Genomic DNA, 19,090 nt, shown 5'->3' with positions numbered 1-19,090 from the left:
TATATAAAGTAGCAATTATTTTTATACAATACATGCTTCTGACATTACATTGTATTTTGGAATAGTTATGTAGGTTCCCAAGTAATGAGAAAATAGATAATTATCACGTTAAATCTGCACAGCGCCATCTATGTTCCTTTTGGGGAACGTAGCCTGAGCGTGATAGTTCGAGGCATGCATGGCTATACCGTATCGCTATAAGATCCTGTAGCCTGAGAATTACTTGAGATCATAGAGCAACACGGACCTGCGCGTACCGAAGTTATCGTGGGGATTTCGTATTATGTAGTAGTGAGTTCGAAACTTGTGGATTGTGTCCTTTTTCACATATTGGACTGGACATTATAAGGGCAGTGCGATGATCACGATCTGTCATCATACGTTTCATCATAATATCCCTTGGGTTGGGAAGTAGCTGCAAGTTGTTTTCTTATTACCCATTTCTTTAGGGATCACAAGTTTTCTCGCACGAATACGTATCGGAAGCCGAGCTAGTAGCGCATAAGCGACCATACAAATAATTCTACGACCATTTTGGATCCGTCATCTGACAGACTACGATCGGATAAGGATGGGAGTAGTGCGAACATAATAATGAGAGTTAGGTAGGTAGATATGGACCTGGTCCGAACCCTTGGACCACACGCACTGGCCCACACCCGTTAAAAACACGTGACACCCGGCTGGAGTCGCTCACCGGGCCTCTCTCACTCAACCTGGTGGGCAGACCCACCCGCGGCACCAACCATACAAGTCAGGGCTTACGGAGGGGAGAGCTTCGTCCGCCGCTTCTACCACCGCGCCCCGCCTGATTCTGCGGGCGACGACTGTGCCGACGCCAAAGAGGCTCTGCCTCGAAGATGTCTCGCGCCGCGGGCTTCACCCACGACATGAACACTACTCGACCTAGATTTGGAGAGTCCGAAGTGTGGTAATGTGTCAAACGTTCCGAACTCTATATTTGGTAGATTCTTTGCCGGACTTTTATCGTTGCTTTTCTCGCAAATCAGCATTACACCACAGGTTCACAAAGTTTGCGTCATTCCAAGGATAATGACGATCAGTGAGTCACCTGTCATTAATTCCTTACACTTATCATAATAATAATTTATCTACTTACCTAATAATCAATAAGTATCACAAATTATCTACAGTGAGAGGACTAAGAAAATATACTTAGGTAGATTAGGTACAGGTGTTAGTGACACCGTAACGAAAACTTGTCGCAAAAATATGGAACTGAAATAATTAAAAAAACATTAATCGTAACATAAACTAAGTACTATGCTTAGTATACGTCTCACTGCTGGGTACAGGCATAGAACAAAATATAAATAGGCCTCCCTTCAATCAACCGGACCACGCTGCTCTACTGAGGATTGGTGAAGGTGTTTTTTACGGCTAATGGCCGGGACTAAGCGTGCCTTCTGAAGCACGGAATAATTTTACTTTTTCAGACAATCAGGTTATTCAAGCACGCAAAGTCCTTACAACAATGACGCTATGTGGTGAAATATTTAAAACAGGAACTCTTTATCAATATGAGCCATAAATCTGGTAGACTGTCATCGTTATAAATTATCATATCAATCCCAAGAGTGGCCGCATAAATCTAGTTAGGTACCTCATTTATTTAGAGATTGATAACCTGTCACCGTATGGTTCATCTCCATCTTACCCTGAGTTGGGAATATCAGGATTAGCCGAGGGTTATGTTATTGATGATTTGTGGCTCTGCCTACCCCATCAAAGATACACGCGTGATCTTATGCATGTATGTACAATGTATTGAGGTTTGAATTGTACCTATTCCAAATGCATAGTTGGAAGTAAGTACTTATTGACTATGAAATGATGAATAATATCATGTTTTTAACATGTTTATGGGAAACAAAGATCCAACAAATCAACCTAATCGCGCGTACTCAAAGGCACGCTTTTATCATTGATAACAGATAACATAAATAAGTAGTCTACTTTCTACCGAGGACTAGGGACAACGCGTTAACATGATACCGTGATAAACATCAAAATAAAAATCACCTTTCCTGTGTATTTCAAGTGATTAGTGACTAATAAGTGAATAAAACAGCAACAATGAAGAGAGGAAAAGTTTCAGGGTTGGAAAATAGTTTCACAGGAAAGAAAACTTATAAAGTGAATAATTTATCCGAGGTAGAGTTCACGCCAAATGGAGCAACAAATGACAAAGATAAGTAAGTGGAAAATCGATTTAAATTATATACCTTCAGCGGTTGCAACTTTTCATTACTATTAGTGGATGTTTCATAATATTATTTGCTACGATACTAACGTTAGAGAGGACGTCATCATATGCCGCACGAATAAGTAGTTTATTGATTGGTTAATCTAGATACGCGATATTATGAAAATCTTTCAGTAAGTACAGAGCAAATTAGTGTCTATTTTTAGTTAAGTAAGTAATTTTATACCAGTTTAAATTTAAATTAATCATAATGTCCCTATTATTTTTTTAATTGAACGTAAATACTCACATCTCCACCGGACTTTGTATTCTTAATCTTTATGCAAAAAATGTTTTATCATAAGGCTACTGCGATGCAGAGGAAACCCTAGTGCAGGGCCCGCTATGAACTTGTGTTAATTTGACTTTATTTGGTAAATAAATAATTTTTACTTTTTTTTACTTAGTTCAACAACGTTAAACCGTTGGCTTAGGCACGAGAAATAAGTGAATACTCAAGTGTAAGTCATCACCCCTCTAGCATAATCCCGTTTCTCACAGGGTCCGCTTTTTTTGCTCAAGCGTAAGTAAGTAAATAAAATAAATTTGGTTCCAGTGCTTCAGAAACAGAACAGCAGAAGCCAGAGGAAGAGATTCCAAGCGTATCTTTCTTCACCCTAGTAAGTAGTTTTTAAAATTAATGTGTTTTTTATTTAAATGCATAAACGTAATACAGGTACTAACTGTATTCGAGGCAGGGAACGACCCAAGAAAGTGTGGAAGAATATGCGTGTGAAAAGTGTGAGCACAGAGAAGACGGCTGACAGAGATGAATGGAAGAGGAATACACGTTGTATTCTTCTTCTATCGTGTGAGTTGGATTACCAATCCTCATCAACCCTGATGTCAGGGTTATTATTGAGCCACCAAAGGCCCCTGACATCCCTCGTGTAACGACTACGTACTTACATCAGTAAGTGCCTTCCGAAGCAGGGATCATCTTACTTTCGGACAATCACGTGATCAGACTGTAATGTCCTAACCAAACTAGGGATCACAAAGTGATTCTTGTTGTGTCCCCACCGGGATTCGAACCCGGGACCTCCGGATCGTGAGCCCAACGCTCAACCAGTAGACCTCGGGCCGTTACATGTTGTACCGACCCTACTTAGAGTGGAATAAGGACAGGAGAATGATGAAACATAATACAGGTAACTCTACCTCATCATCCTACTGCCCTTAATACACTTTAAGTGGGGTCGGCACAACATGTATTCCAACAGGTAACTGTAATTACTTAAGTAATTAATCAGTGTATGGCGGCCAGAACCAATTTATTGCGATACCGTAGCCACTAGTCAGGAACATCCATCGCAAAATGGACTAATTACTCACAGCTCACCGAGTTTTCTTTAAAACACCAACAATATTGTTTTCAACTGACTTATGGCCCTCCCTACCACCCAGTGGCGGCCCTAGGGCGGTATGATCGCACCGGGCGCCGAAATAAGGGGCGCCAAAATCAATCAAGACGGGACTACCCTGGCTGGCAGCCCGGGATCCTCAGCGGAGTAACTGAATTGGGCACACTTGCCCTGTGAATTTGACCTCTTAGCGGCCGCATAAAACTTATAAGTACATTTAATGGGTGGCCGTGGGTGGCTGACATTTTTAAAAGATATGATTAGGTGTATTTCCGTGGTCGTAAACTGACAGAAAAAACTGTATTTTGAGTGGCGCCAATGTGAGGTGTCGCACTACCTAAATATTTTGCTAACGCCGCCATGCCACTGTCCCTACTGTGGGTTGTGAGTTGTGAGATAAAGTACCAACGTCATTAACCCACACATCGTTACATGAGCCATGTCAGGGGCCTTTGGCGGCTCAATAGTAACCCTGACACCAGGGTTGGTGAGGATTGCTTATGTAAATCAATGAATCAAATTCCTTTCTCTTTTACAGTACAGATTCGCAGATGGAAAGGACAAAACGTTCATAGCAGTAGCGATCATATTCTCGATTATGTGCGGTAGTATGACGCCTGTGAATACTATCGTGTTCGCGGACTTGCTCCAAGCCATGGTGGACTACGGCATCTCCCTTATATTGGGAATCGATGGGTCTGAAGCCTTCCTCAGAGCGATCCTTGTATTTGCCATATACAACTGCATTATTGGGGCGGTTCTCATCATTCTGTCATACGGAGCAACGGTTCTTATGAATATGGCTGCTTATAATCAGGTAAGACTACTGTTTCGTATCAGCACGAGTGACCTACAAATCGGTGCCGATTCCAGTACACATCATCTAATTTTACTTTAAGTTATACCTGTCATTTTCTTATCCCCCGAAAAGGAAAGGGACGGGTAATGGACAGGCATAAAATTTATGGAACACACGTCAATTTTAGGCAGGAATTTTAAAATCCCTCCCAGTATATTGGCCAATAACTTGATAGAATTAAGTTGACAGCACACGTCAAACGGGTTGCATACCAGTGAGATGCATAATATGTTATTCGGCCGGGTTCATTCATTTTAAAATTAACAGTTGTCAATCACCCGTCCCTTTCCTTTTATATAGCTTAAAATAAAATTAGGAGATGTCTGCAGGAATCGGGGCCAATATATATCCAGAGGGGTTAAAAAGGCCACATTTAAGCAATTCACCTAAGAAGCAATATTGCTATTTGCCATTTCTTGACATTGCGCATTTACTTTTATATGCGCAAATGTCAGATTGCAACATTACTTTTTTATGAATTGTTTCAATTTGGCTTTTATAGCAATTTTATTTACGGACATACCTATCCAGATTACTCATTTTCCGACTGATAACCTTTTACATGAGCATAAAGTGCGAGGTTGCAATGAGCTAAGAACTAGCTTCAAGTTCATGTGTTCAGTGTTACAATTACAGTTTTTAGGGCGAATAAATAATGAATATAAAATAAAGACTAAAAAATTAAAATTTTTGAAAAAACCCACGACGGTAAAAATCTCATCGAAAAAGAATAATCAATGGATCCGAAAAAAAAACGCCTGTCAGAAACAATTAACTAAAACTATTGCAAATAAATTGCTATTATAAATTGAAGGGGCGTTTCGAATATTGATTCTAAACACTAATATTGCGGCGCCCCCTAGTGAGTTACAGCCATGACACCTGTGTTAGAACATGAACTCATCAAAGACAAACCCGTTATTGAAAACCTCATCAAAATCGGATCAATAGTTTAGAAGATAGGTGGTAACATTACTTTGCACAAACGCACACACAAACATCTCTCACCCTAAACGCATATACCTGCTCCGTTCCGTCGTGGGTAAAAATGTTTATTTTCTTAAAAGGTTTCATAATCTTTGACAGGATACCGATGTCTCCCTTTAAGCATAATAAGGGTTCCGTTAGGTATAATTTAAAAAAAGAGCCCAGTGCTTCGACTCCCTAAATAATCAATATGCCCGTTTATCTACTGGCTCCCAATGTTTATATCATAAAATATATTTAACATAAGTAATTATAATTGGCAGGTGTACAGAATACGACAAGCGTACTTTAAAGCAGCTTTGAATCAAGATTTTGCATACTTTGATACGCACAAGACAGGAGACTTTGCATCTAAGATGACGGAGTGAGTATATTTGTTATACGACTAGAATTTTTCTAACTGAAAACCAATAGAAAACTGGGTACAATTTCCCCATAATTGCTGCTTGCGCCGAAATAAAATTCGTCATTTACTCCTGTGCTAATATCAGAGCTAGTACCTTCCTATAGTGATGGGTTCGAGCGAGAATAAGAAATATTAACAAAAAAAAAATCAATTCAATTCAAATTAAAAAAAAAAACAAAAAAAAATTTAAAAAAAATCATTCATTTTTTTTTTATTCAATTTTGAGTCACAGTTGGCTCGCCCATTACGGCCACCACCAATCACGTTGGTCTAACAGAATGCTCGATAAGGCGTGGGGACTCTGTTCATCTTGTGATGGATGTACCTCAGAGACGCCAATTGAAATAAAGTCGTGAGCATTTTTTGTAATATTTGAACAGTGACGTCGTGAAGCTGGAGGACGGCATAGGAGAGAAGTTCGCGACATTCATCTTCTACCAGTCAGTGTTCTTCAGTTCCGTCATCATGGCGCTGGTCAGGGGGTGGAAACTGGCGCTACTATGCCTCATCACCTTCCCTGTCACCCTCCTCCTTGTAGGAATTGCTGGCTTGGTGAGGATTATTTCATTTTATCACTAGAGCTCAAAACACGAAGACACGTAACGCAGATTTTTCATAACATAATTACATAAGATAACAAATACTTTGCATGCACACACAGGAAATACAGAAAGAGTACAATAGGCGGCCTTATTGCTAAGTAGCAATCTATTCCAGTATAGGAGATATACCTATAATAATATAAGAAATAGCGGGATAGTGTAGTATAGGAATAATTGTATAAGTTATTAAATATAATATATTTGTGTAGTTGGATTAGTGCATGTGTATTCACACAGAAAAATCCGCGCTTATAAAAACACTCGCTCCTCGACAAGGAATACTTCCGAGCGATACCGTATCTGTCTGTGTCTACATGGTTTTTGCACGTTCTTGAATTCCGACATGACACAAGAAAGACGAATGTTCGATGCTGATCCGATGTTTCTACTATTCGTAAAATTCATGTTAAAGAATACAGTTAGAATAATACATGTTTGCAGTTTTTTTTTTACTAATCTATTCTCGGCCTCCCCTGACCTCGGTGGGCTAATACGGTATTTACGTAAATGCAAACATCAAACTGAAATGCAGACCCCGTGAGTAATAATGATATCTAGGTACTTAATTTTATCTTCCTGACACGAACATTTTAAAACTAAGCAGTAGCAGTGTTACTACAAAACAAAGACTAAAATATAATGTTTAAAGTATAATCCGTATACGAAAGAAATCCCGAAGGGCGCGGCGCTACTGTCGCAGATTCTGCATAGAATTATTATGACTTGTCAAGTTAGTTTCATTAAAATCCGCCGACTTCTTTCGTAGCGCGAAATACTATTTCAAACCTAGTTTATTTTTAGTTTGTGTTTTGTGGTTCTTTAAAAGAAATAAATTGCATTAAGAGTAAGGGTAGAATGGTATACCTATATGCTTTGGTATATCGCTATCAGTTTTGCAAAATTTAATTCCAACGTTATATTCAAAATCAATCGCATTATCTATTTAATAAACTTCCTGGCTATATCAAAAAGAGTCGCCCAACGTGGGGCTCGAACCCACGACCCTGAGATTAAGAGTCTCATGCTCTACCGACTGAGCTAGCCGGGCTTATGTCAGGATGGCAAAAACCGACAATGGTTCCTACTGTACATAAATTGATATTAGCTTTTACCTACAAGATAAGAATTTTCTTACGAACATTGGTTGCGTAATCATTTACAACTTAATGACTAACTCTTACCTACTTAAAAGTTACAAATGTTATGTAATATAATAAAACATTATTTTTTAAAGCCTATTATTTTAAAATTCATATTTAATTTGCAGATTATAATCAATACTTAATTAAGAAACACTTAAATATTTAACTACTTAGTGAAAATCTATTTGGAAATAGGTATAAACCGTACCTTATATTAACTTGTAACTTCAATGTCATGCATTAAATATTGTGAACGTTTTGAGGAAATAAAATAAGTAATTAGAATCAGTCGACGGGTTACTTACTAGAAATATCTCATCACCAGATATCGTCAAGGTTGTCGAAGTCCGAAGCCGAGGCGACAGCCAAAGCGGGGAATATTACCGAAGAGGTGATCTCTTCCATACGCACCGTATACGCCTTCAGTGGCCAGCAGACAGAGCTGGAGAGGTACCAGAACCATCTGAAGACATCTAGGAGCATCAACATCAAAAAAGGTATATTATGTACTTTTTGCTTGTATGAAACTGCAAAACCAAATCCACTGGCAAGCTTTTCCAACCCGTAAAAAGTAGTGTCAAACTAACTAACATTCTCTGTGCCATCTTACGTTGTTTGCTGTTTTGAATTATTTTCCAAAACATAAAAAGACCGAATAGGTAATTATTTTTTCTAATTTAACGGCGGACAGCGCTATTCATTTGTGTGGCCAGTACTTTATCGTTCATGGTTGATACTTTTGAAAAGTTGTGTTTTGTACTGGTACTCCAATCGCGTAAAAACGTATTTTTTTTTAGATTGATACGAAGTTTCATTGCAGGATTCTTCAACGGCCTGGCAATGGGCACGCTTTTCTTCTGCATCTTCTGTGCCTATGCTATGTCCTTTTGGTTTGGCTACAATCTGATGATGAATGAACCTGAGAACTACGATGTTAGCACTATGATTTCTGTAAGTATTGTTATAATACATTGTTACCTATTTAACTTAAAGTCGTAAGACCGAATGTTCTTTTAAAATCCAAAACCCATTGTTTAACTATTGTGTCTGGAAAGGCGAGGCAGAATATTACCTACGTGCTATTTTGAAGGTGATTTTAGTAAATATTGAAAATACCTAGTAACGTATTCAAAATTAGGAACGATGAGCTCCCACGCGACAATTTTAGTCACAGACGTACAACAAGAACTTAACAAAACCTTAGCCAAGTTGCAAACGATTATGACAATCGACGGTGACTGACTGAGTCAATGTGTGTTAATTAAGGGTGTTCGGAAGGCCGTTGCCGTTGGTCCCGGTTACTATTTACTGATGTAAGTGATAATCGTTACATGAGCCATGTCAGGGGTCTTTGGCTCTGACACCAGGGTTGATGAGGTTGGTATTCCACCTCACAAACCACATGATAAGCAAGCAAGGGTGTTAGGACCCGCGCTATATAATTTTCGGCGGCAATAGATGGCGTAAGTGTAGCCTTGTAACCTTTCGTTGATCAAAATATTTTTTTGTCACAGATAAACTAAACTAAGCTAAGCTAAATGAGCTCTACACCTTTTTGCCACTGCTTGAAAGTCTAGAGAACCTACAAACAATAAAAAATGTTATAAACCCACCCTATTTTCTTCAGGTTCAAAAAGCGCTAACTTTGTAAACCAATATTGAAAAATAAATATTTTTTAATTTGAATTGTTTACTCTGGGTCTGAAGCTATTGACAACTTCCTATTCAAATGTTATTTTTAACAGCTACTTATTATTAGAAACTACATATAAAAATGTTTTGAAAATGATTATTTGCCTTTATTTGTAACAAAATACAGAAAATTAGTAAATACTTTTTTATGGGAATGTATTTTTAATCAATACTTTAAAGAAAATATATTATTATTTTACCTCTAGTGGCAGAAATAAAATGAAGCCTCAGAAATAATGATAAACCAGAAAAAGACTAATTTATTTACGTTTTACACTGAATCCGCTATACATACGCCATCTAGGTAACGGATAGGAACTAGATTAGGGTCCGTACAGTCATGAGCAATATAATGTACCCACTTTAGGACTCTGTCGCACTAACATATTTGACATTTAGTGAGACTTACAGTTCTATTTGACAAAAAAAATTATGTGACATGGTACCAAAGTGTATACATATTAATGCTCGTGACCGTACACTCTTAATTGTTTGCCACTTGGCTAATCCCAGCATGAGCGGTGACTCTAGCTGCAGAAGACAGTGGCCCAAGTAGGCAAACTATACATAGAATATCTTAACATAACAGTTGCTAAATGCGACAATTATAATATGAAAAGGTGCACACTCAGTGATACGCAGGTAAGCGTATCACTCATCAGATAGGTATCTGACGCAGTCGCATATAAAAATAAACGGTAGTTCAAATAAATCGTATTTGAGATCACGATTGATAATTGTATTGTCACTATTGTATTTCCGGGAACTTTCAAGGTGAGAGTAAATAAAACTAATTATAGAATTCATATAAAATAAATAATAAATAACAATTAAACGCAACATAACACAAACAGCCTAAACTGCTGGCCACAGGCCTCCCCTCAATCAACCAGAGGGGTATGGAGCATACCTAGTCCACCACGCTGCTCCACTGCAGGTTGGTGGAGGTGTTTTTTACGGCAATTGCCAGCAGTAGGAGCCATAAGCTCATGAAGTAGCATATTCATAATGTTTGATCGTGTGATCTATTCTATAGCATAATATAGCGAATGTTATAGATATGAGAATTCATATACCTAGGGAGTATATGTAGCTATCCTAATGTAGGTATAAAAGCGCATCTTGGAACTACCCCCACAAAAATTAGAACGAGACATAAAATATAATAAAAATAAACTTATCTGCTATTTACCGTACTTAATATCATCAAACAAATCAAATAAACACTTAATTACTAGATTATTGTTGAGACATAAAACCTGAACAAAGAAAGTGTAAAACATTAAGTAAGTATTTCAAATCTTGATAATGCTAGACCATTGTATGAACGGATTACTTATTAAGACCACATTACCCACTAATAGAATTAAGACCATAACTATGGATTCATATTGTAGTTATTTCTCGATTTATCTAAACTTCATACGATTTATATTCACACATTCTTAACTGATCCTTTCCAATCCCGCATGCTCAGGCGACGTCCTCTTGTAGAATATCGTCACTTTTTATAGCCGGATATATCAAAGTAAGACACAGCAATCCCAACTTTGGCGTCAATGCTATAAATACACACTGGATAGACCATGAGGAGACACTACAAGAAATAAACATAAATATTTAAAAATCGAATCAAGCGGATTAAATCGAATGGTAAGCGGGAAAACTCTGAAAACGGGATAACCCGTGGCAGACGATGATGATTTGAAAATCGAATTATTAATGGAGCAGTGTTGTAGAGTATACTCCGGTTGATTGGGGGTTAAGCCTGTCCCTAGCAGCACACCCCGGACACTTCATACAAACAACCTCGTTTTACACAGACACTACACATTGACATTATCGTACACGCGCATCTGTGTGTGTGACGTCTGACACCATACGATTCGAATCTAAAATGTGTTCCAGGGTGAGGTAAACCTAGCTCAGACGTTGGTGGGGAGCAGAGAGTTGCCGTTCTATACGTAGTATTATTCCTTATTCTATGCTAGCAGTTTAATGTTAATTACTAAAATGTGAGAATAAAGTGTGGATTCTTGTCCTATAGGTGTTGTTCGGTGTCCTAATGGGTGCAGCTAACTTCGGCATATCGGCAACTTTGATGGAAGTGTTTGGCATAGCCACCGGCGCTGGTGCTCAGATCTTCCACTTGCTGGACAACGAGCCTACCATCAACCCGATACAGAACAGCGGGATCGTACCAGACACTATTGAAGGGAACATCGAATTCAAAAACGTGGTGTTCAATTATCCTTCGCGAACAGATGTGCCGGTAAGTGACTCGTGTTTTTCGATCGAAAGGGAAACATCTGACATCGTAACTGTTGTGTTATTTCATGTTTCAAGAATGAAACGCTTTAGCTTGATAAACCATAAAAGACCATTGGCAGCAAAACGTGATAACTAAACAGCACTGCTACCCATCATCTGTCAAGATGTGCACTAAGTATGTTTCGCCAAATGTTATCTCAAAACAATACATTTAAAGACAACAAAATAGGTGCCGAGTGATAAACAGCTATATAATATCTACACATGCATGTTGTTGTAATCTGTAAAAAAAATATATTTTTATAATGAATCATAAACGGCACTGAAGATAACCCAAACGTAGACAAGTTCTTTATTGTCATAAATCGGCTTCGATTCAATTATCTATAGACGTCTTTAATACTAAACGAAGGACTGCGATAAGATAAATAAATAAAATCTATGTAAGTAAATAAAATAAACCTACGTCGTAATCTTAATTACATAATGTAAATACTTCATAGGCATTTTGCTTCGTCATTCCCTCGTCACCACTTGATATCAACTCAGAATCAAGGGCTCAATCATCCTCCAAAGTTTTCGTTACGATGTCACTTTATGTAGGAAGTAGGTAACTATGTGTGCTATCCTCCACCAGTCTCGATCGTATCTTCTATCGTGTGGGTTATGAGGTGGATTACCAACCTCAGCAACCTGGTCTCATGTTTATTACTAAACCACCAAAGCCCGTAACATGGTTCATATAACGACTACGCGTGCCTACTTACTTCCGTAATTAGTAACCGGGACCAACGGCTTAACGCGCCTGAAGCACGGATCGTCTTACTTTCGGACAATCGGGTGACCAGTCTGTAATGTCCTAACCAAACAGGACTCTTAAAGTAATTTTTGTGATATGTCCCCAAAGGGAACCGAACCTAGGACCTTTGGATTGTGAGCCTAACGCTCAACCACTGGACCACACAAAATCGTGTAAGTTATATTTATATAAAAAGAAGAAAGAAGGCATATGTTTGAGGTAGGGTACAACTAACTGAAGATACCCAAAGAATGGAAGATATGCTACGAGTATATAAATCAGTTGTTGGTTGTGACCAGGTGTGAGGTTTGCGCCCAACTGGGCACCCTCACGCCTGTTGTCTTAAACGTTGTACCGGGTGAGAGCCTTCAGCGCTCCCCATTTGTCCGGCCAAGTAGTTAATGCCATCTGCGGCAAATCTACAATAAGTCATGTCAAAAATAATTCCAGGTGCTGAAGGGTGTGAACTTGAGTGTGAAGCGCGGACAATCAGTAGCCCTCGTGGGTCATTCAGGCTGCGGCAAGTCCACCATCATCCAGCTCATCTCCCGGTACTATGACGTCATCGATGGCAACGTAAGTATTTTACCCGATTGCGACGAAGCAAAAAGGAGGGTTATGTGTTTGACCGCTATGTATGCATGTATAAGTGTATGCACGTCTGTTCCAATCTAAGCTAATTGCGGAATTCTAAAACCTTCCCTAAATATCAAGCGATAAAACATTATATCTATGGATAAAACATCTAATATCAATGAATCAAGACTATATCAAACAAGTCATTAGGCAGTTTATACGTAAAAATATCCCTTCAATATAAAAAAAGCATTTGCTAAAAAAATAACCTGATTGGTGCCAATCGATACACACAAATATTTGGAGTGGCCTCTAATTGCCAGATATGCAACAAGATAACAAAATATATTCTAATATTGTTGTACATCAGCTTTTTATTCAAGTGTGACAGAACAGATAAGCAGTTTTAAAATAAGCTATTAGGTAGGTACGTACTTCTTCTATCGTGTGGGATGTGAGGTGGATTACCAACCCCATCAACCCTGGTGTCTGGGTTACTATTGAGCCGCCAAAGGGCCCTGACATGGCTCATGTAACGACTACTAACTTACATCAGTAAGTAGTAACCGGGACCGACGGCTTAACTATGTACAAACCCAATGTTTACTAATTCTACTTGTTGGGCAAAATATGGGGCTTGTCCTGAGAATTTACTTTATCTGGTAGAGTTATTAGGGTTCAAAGAATCGACGTAACGTTTCGAGAAAACGTAGGTAGTGCCTCTGCCCTTGCGCTTCGCTTTGCTCCTCCTGGCGGGAGCACTCCCGTGCCTCCAAATTACAATCAAGAATTTATTATTTACCCTTGATATGCGAATTTACCTTGGCAATCATAATAACCCTAACAATATTATCAATAAGATTGACTTACTATTAACCGACCGTACTATCTAGCAGTGACGGAATATCTCCTAACGACCATTGATGATGGTGCTATAGCTATAACTACTCTTTGTGATCTCAGGTGCTAATTGACGGGCATGATGTGCGTGAGGTATCAGTGCGGTGGCTGCGCGCGCAGGTGGGCCTGGTGGGGCAGGAGCCGGTGCTGTTCAACACGACGGTGCGCGAGAACATCCGCTACGGCCGCGAGGATGCCTCCGACGCAGACATCGAGGCCGCCGCCCGACAGGCCAACGCTCATCAATTCATCACCAAACTGCCCAAGGTATTTTATACAAACTGTTTCCATTGCGACTAAATTGGTGTCGATTATCTCCTTCCGAAACATACAATCAGGCAGCACAGTACATAAAACAAAATTGTCGTAAACGAATTTTAAATATTTATCTAATTCAGGAAATGGGACTAAATGGGACACTTTGAACATGATATTGCGGCACCTGACGAAATCAATCGTATTGGCCAGCCAATACCAACCAGCCCGACAGTCAAACGTAATCATTGCATATTTATTTATCTATTTCAAATTAAGAAAACAGCTTAAATAACAAATTGTACTCGTAACATGCAGAAACTTTACAGCATTGGTAAAGAATTAATATTCAACTATAATATAACAAACTATTGTTTCAGGGTTACGATACGTTAGTTGGCGAACGAGGAGCCTCCTTATCAGGAGGTCAGAAACAACGCATAGCAATTGCAAGAGCACTCGTTAGAAATCCCAGCATCTTGCTACTCGACGAGGCCACCAGTGCCCTGGATACATCTTCCGAAGCCAAAGTCCAAAAAGCTTTGGACAAGGTAAGAGAGGCATCCAAGATATAAAAGCAAAGTTACTTCATTCAAATCTACCTATTATACAACTTTAATATACACGGTGTTAGTGACATCGTAACGAAAACTTTAAGGGATGATTCAGACCATGATTCGGAGTCGATATCAAGTGAAATTTTCTGTAGTTTTAAATAACTAACATAATTTTATCATTATTCAAGGCTCAGGAAGGAAGAACCACTGTAGTTGTAGCACACAGGCTATCGACAATTAGAAAAGTAGATGTGATCTACGTATTTAAAAGTGGGAATGTTGTCGAGATTGGCAACCATGAAGAACTGATGCAAAAGAAAGGTCACTACTACGACATGGTGATGTTGCAGACGTTCCCTGATCCTCAGACGCCAAGTAAAGGTAATGAAAGCAAAGAATTTATAATTAAATTATTTAAAACGATACTGATAACCAAATTATTTATCTTATCTAGACGGTGACAAGCAATTTACACGACAAATATCTGTGATCAGCGAACAGGATGACGATGAAGACGAGTTTGTTGGACCAAGAGATGAGGTAAATTCCTATCCAAGTTTTGGAATAGACTGCAAAACCACCCGATTAACTACTTTATTTTTCTAGACTACCAAAGAAGTGGAGGAAAATCCGGATGATGTATCCTTCTGGAGAGTGATACGACTTAATTCTCCGGAGTGGAAATCCATTACAGCCGCCAGTATATGTTCACTGATGAGTGGATTCGCCATGCCGTTACTTGCTGTTATTCTGGGACGCTTTATTGGAGTAAGTTATCTTTCAAGCAGATTATATAACTGTATAATTTTAGTCATTTTAATATTTAATGTATGATTATAATTACAGGAATTATCAAATCCAGACGAAGAAGAACGACTAGCAGCAGTAAGGAGTTTCTCCTTAATTTTTATAGGAATAGGTGTGTTTTCTGGAATCTCCAATTTCATTATGGTGAGTTTTTATACAAATATAGTAATATTATTTTATTATACATTTGTGAAACCATTATTTTAATGTTCTTACTGTCATTCACTGAATATTGTTTACTATTCAGGTATCTATGTACGGTGTTGCTGGAGAATATTTAACAGAACGATTGCGAAGACTTATGTTTGGAAAAATACTTGAACAAGAGATAGCGTTTTTCGATGAGAAGGAAAATTCTACCGGAGCACTGTGTGCCAGGCTAGCAGGAGAAGCAGCAGCAGTTCAGGGGGTAAGACTGAATAAAACTTTTTCGAAACGAATAATCACATCTAACACCAAATACAACAGATTTTTCGTTGCAGGCAACCGGACAAAGAATTGGCACAGTTTTGCAAGCGATCGGCACTTTCGGGTTAGCTTTAGTCCTCTCAATGATATATGAGTGGAGAGTTGGAATGGTTGCCTTTACTTTCGTTCCATTAATTGCTGCCATTTTATATAAACAAGGCAGGATGGTCAAAGCTGAATCATTTGGTACCGCAAAGACTATGGAATCAAGTTCAAAGGTATACATAATTTATTTGGTAATAAATATCATAAGTATTTTAGGAAAAATAAACTAACTGTATTATTAATTATTTTTTCTAGCCTATTGTATCCCACAGCTGGGGAAAAAGGCCTCCCCCTGCCTGATGTTATATTTATTACTATCAATTTAAATTTTGTAGATTGCCGTCGAAGCGGTGGCAAACGTGCGTACCGTGGCTTCATTGGGTCGAGAGGAAAAATTTATTGAGGAGTATGCCGTACAATTAGAACCAGCTCTCGAGCTCGCCAAAAAGTCTGCACACTGGCGTGGCTTAGTTTTTGGCTTGTCTCGGGGTCTTTTTAGCTTCGTTTACGCAGCTGCTTTGTATTATGGTGGAACCCTCATTGTTTACGATGGTGTAAACTACGAGGACGTTCTCATGTAAGTTGTTTATCTCTCTCAACCTTAAGGTACCTGACTATTCTATGTTCTGAAATGTATGGCACCATTCTTCCAGGTCTGCGCAAGCACTACTAATGGGTTCAGCGTCAGCAGCACAGGCCTTTGCGTTTGCGCCTAATTTCCAAAAGGGAATTAAGGCTGCAGGGCGCGTTATCGTGTTGCTCAACCGACAATCGAAAATTACTGATCCCGATAAACCAGCTGTTGAAAACTTTGTAAGTATATTTTTCTACAGTATAAAAAATATATTTAGATCTACTTACACAGGCTTTTTACAATACACTTTTGCTCGTTTCTCGTATGTTTCCAGAAAGGAACAGGAGAAGCCAGCCTACAAAAGGTACAGTTTAAATACCCGACGCGACCGATGATATCAGTGTTGAAAGATCTAGATTTGGAAATAGAACGCGGCAAAACTATTGCGTTGGTTGGGCAAAGTGGATGCGGCAAGAGCACTGTCATACAACTTCTTGAGAGATATTACGACCCTCATGCCGGTGTTGTGGTAAGGATAAGGCTCATAAGAGTGATATAAGAAAGAAAACCATTGTCACTTTAAATTCAACAACGACCTTAATATGGCTTCATTCGACATTTCAGGCACAAGACGGTGTCCCAATAAAAATGCTTCGCCTAGTAGATGCTAGGCGTCACATAGGTATCGTACAACAGGAACCCATATTGTTCGACCGTACCGTAGGAGAAAATATTGCTTATGGCGACAACTCACGGAAACCCAAAGCGGATGAAATCGTCGAAGCCGCTAAACAAGCCAACATTCACAACTTTATTACATCTTTGCCTTTGGTAAGTAACCAATTTCTACCTATAAGAAGCTAGTTGAGAAAAATAATGTTCTTTTTCTCATGAAAACACCAATATATTGTCCCAGGGCTACGACACTAACATTGGCTCTAAAGGCACGCAGCTTTCTGGTGGTCAGAAGCAAAGGGTGGCGATTGCCAGAGCTCTTATACGAAGACCAAAGATGCTGCTGCTAGACGAGGCTACCAGTGCCCTTGACACTGAGAGTGAAAAGGTAAGGAGCTTAATGTACAACCAGAAGAATGTCTAATTTATTACCTATGAACGTAATAATTGTTGGGGTCCGGAAAATATTTAGCAAAATCCGTAAAATTCCGACTTAGAATAACGGCGATTAATATTTGTCCTTAGCTCTTGACCTACAATGTTTTTTTCTGATATATTTGATTTGAACTGAAGTATTTTCTAATTTAAATCACTAGGGTATGACAACTAGCTCAATCACTCTCTATCCATATTAAGGGAAAGTATAAGTCATGTCAGGGGCATTTGGCGGCTCAATAGTAACTCTGATACCAGAGCTGTTGATGAGGTTGGTAATCCACCTCACAACCCATACGATAGAAGAAGGGAAAGTGTCCCTGAGTAGTCTTTACTTTTTTCATATTATAATGTAATATTCGTCTTAAAGGTGGTGCAGGAAGCTCTAGATCGCGCGAAGGCTGGTCGGACATGCGTCATGATAGCTCACAGACTGAGTACGGTCAGGGATGCAGATGCCATCTGCGTCATCAGTGACGGAAGAGTGGCCGAAAGAGGAACCCACGCCGAACTCATGGACCTAAAGGGACTTTACTACAACCTCAATAGAAGAGGATATTCTTAATTAACATAAAGTCACTTCCGTCTATCGAAGTAGGCAGAGCCGAAAGCCAATACAACAACCCACAGCCACTAATGATAATAGTGGCTTGGTGACATCTTAACATCAGAATGTTTGTCACCATACTTGGGTTAGTCATGGATATGATAAATTATAATGGCAATAGACTACCAGCTTTATTGCCCATATAGATAGTCTAAAATTTTTTTATGAAAAGCCAAAGATGGATATGATAATATGGTGAACCATATACTGACGGGTTACCTTCCCATCGATCATACATTGTCCATTATATTGGAATGGATGATCTCATCCTTGTCCTTAGTCAACTCTGACAATCTGAATGCATTCCATTCTTATTTTCTATTCCCAGTCCCAGCAGAAGCCATAATTATTATTTATAGAGTTAAGTTTGTTCTATGACAATATTGTATGTAAGATAGTAATACCTAAGATTAGTTTAAGTAGAGGTGGGCAGTAGCCCTTTTATCGGGCACTTTTCACTTATAAATGTTTACAATAAAATGCAACTTACAATATATTTTTTTATCTAACAATCTGTCACCTAGTCTCAATCAAGCCAGAATGTAATAAATTGTGTTATATATATAACTTATATATTATTAAAACAATATTATTATTTATATTTTTATTTGCCCTTTCTCTTGTACTTCGATATCATATCATAAATAATAAATAAATGATAATAATAAATAATAATAATACATTATTAAAATAAACGTAAGGTAATGTGATGTAATTATTAATTGTCTTATACGCAATGATATCGATTTGGGATTGAATCCTGTAATGATACCATTTATTGTATAATGTAAATGTGAATAAGT

General features: G+C 38.6%; 1 protein-coding gene and 1 non-coding gene across 2 annotated transcripts; one reads left to right on the top strand and one right to left on the bottom strand.

The window, feature by feature from the left end:
• Positions 1-1,960: 1,960 nt before the first annotated feature.
• LOC126371792 (ATP-dependent translocase ABCB1-like) lies at positions 1,961-18,882 on the top strand. The gene is made up of 23 exons (XM_050017147.1): positions 1,961-2,216; positions 2,823-2,886; positions 4,169-4,447; positions 5,740-5,840; positions 6,263-6,434; positions 7,952-8,123; positions 8,447-8,577; positions 11,366-11,590; positions 12,839-12,964; positions 13,928-14,131; positions 14,500-14,670; positions 14,865-15,057; positions 15,131-15,216; positions 15,283-15,444; positions 15,523-15,627; positions 15,731-15,892; positions 15,966-16,169; positions 16,332-16,573; positions 16,650-16,809; positions 16,905-17,099; positions 17,195-17,401; positions 17,487-17,633; positions 18,051-18,882. The coding sequence occupies exons 1-23, from the start codon at positions 2,098-2,100 to the stop codon at positions 18,243-18,245; spliced, it is 3,822 nt and encodes a 1,273-aa protein (XP_049873104.1). The 5' UTR covers positions 1,961-2,097; the 3' UTR covers positions 18,246-18,882.
• On the bottom strand, positions 7,460-7,532 carry Trnak-cuu (transfer RNA lysine (anticodon CUU)). Its single transcript has one exon. It is a non-coding gene; the product is annotated as a tRNA-Lys (tRNA).
• Positions 18,883-19,090: the final 208 nt, after the last annotated feature.

Source organism: Pectinophora gossypiella, chromosome 13 (genome assembly GCF_024362695.1).
Source record: "Pectinophora gossypiella chromosome 13, ilPecGoss1.1, whole genome shotgun sequence".
NCBI classification, from domain to species: Eukaryota; Metazoa; Arthropoda; class Insecta; order Lepidoptera; family Gelechiidae; genus Pectinophora; species Pectinophora gossypiella.
This window is presented reverse-complemented; position numbering and strand designations above follow the sequence as displayed.

What these genes read in the sequence shown, in the direction of transcription:
- LOC126371792 (XM_050017147.1), top strand. Translation starts at nt 2,098, where the DNA reads ATGAAGAGAGGAAAAGTTTCAGGGTTGGAAAATAGTTTCACAGGAAAG. An exon ending in TCATCACCAAACTGCCCAAG is followed by an intron (nt 14,132 to 14,499) that starts GTATTTTATACA and finishes CTATTGTTTCAG; the next exon opens with GGTTACGATACGTTAGTTGG. An exon ending in TTCTGGGACGCTTTATTGGA is followed by an intron (nt 15,445 to 15,522) that starts GTAAGTTATCTT and finishes TTATAATTACAG; the next exon opens with GAATTATCAAATCCAGACGA.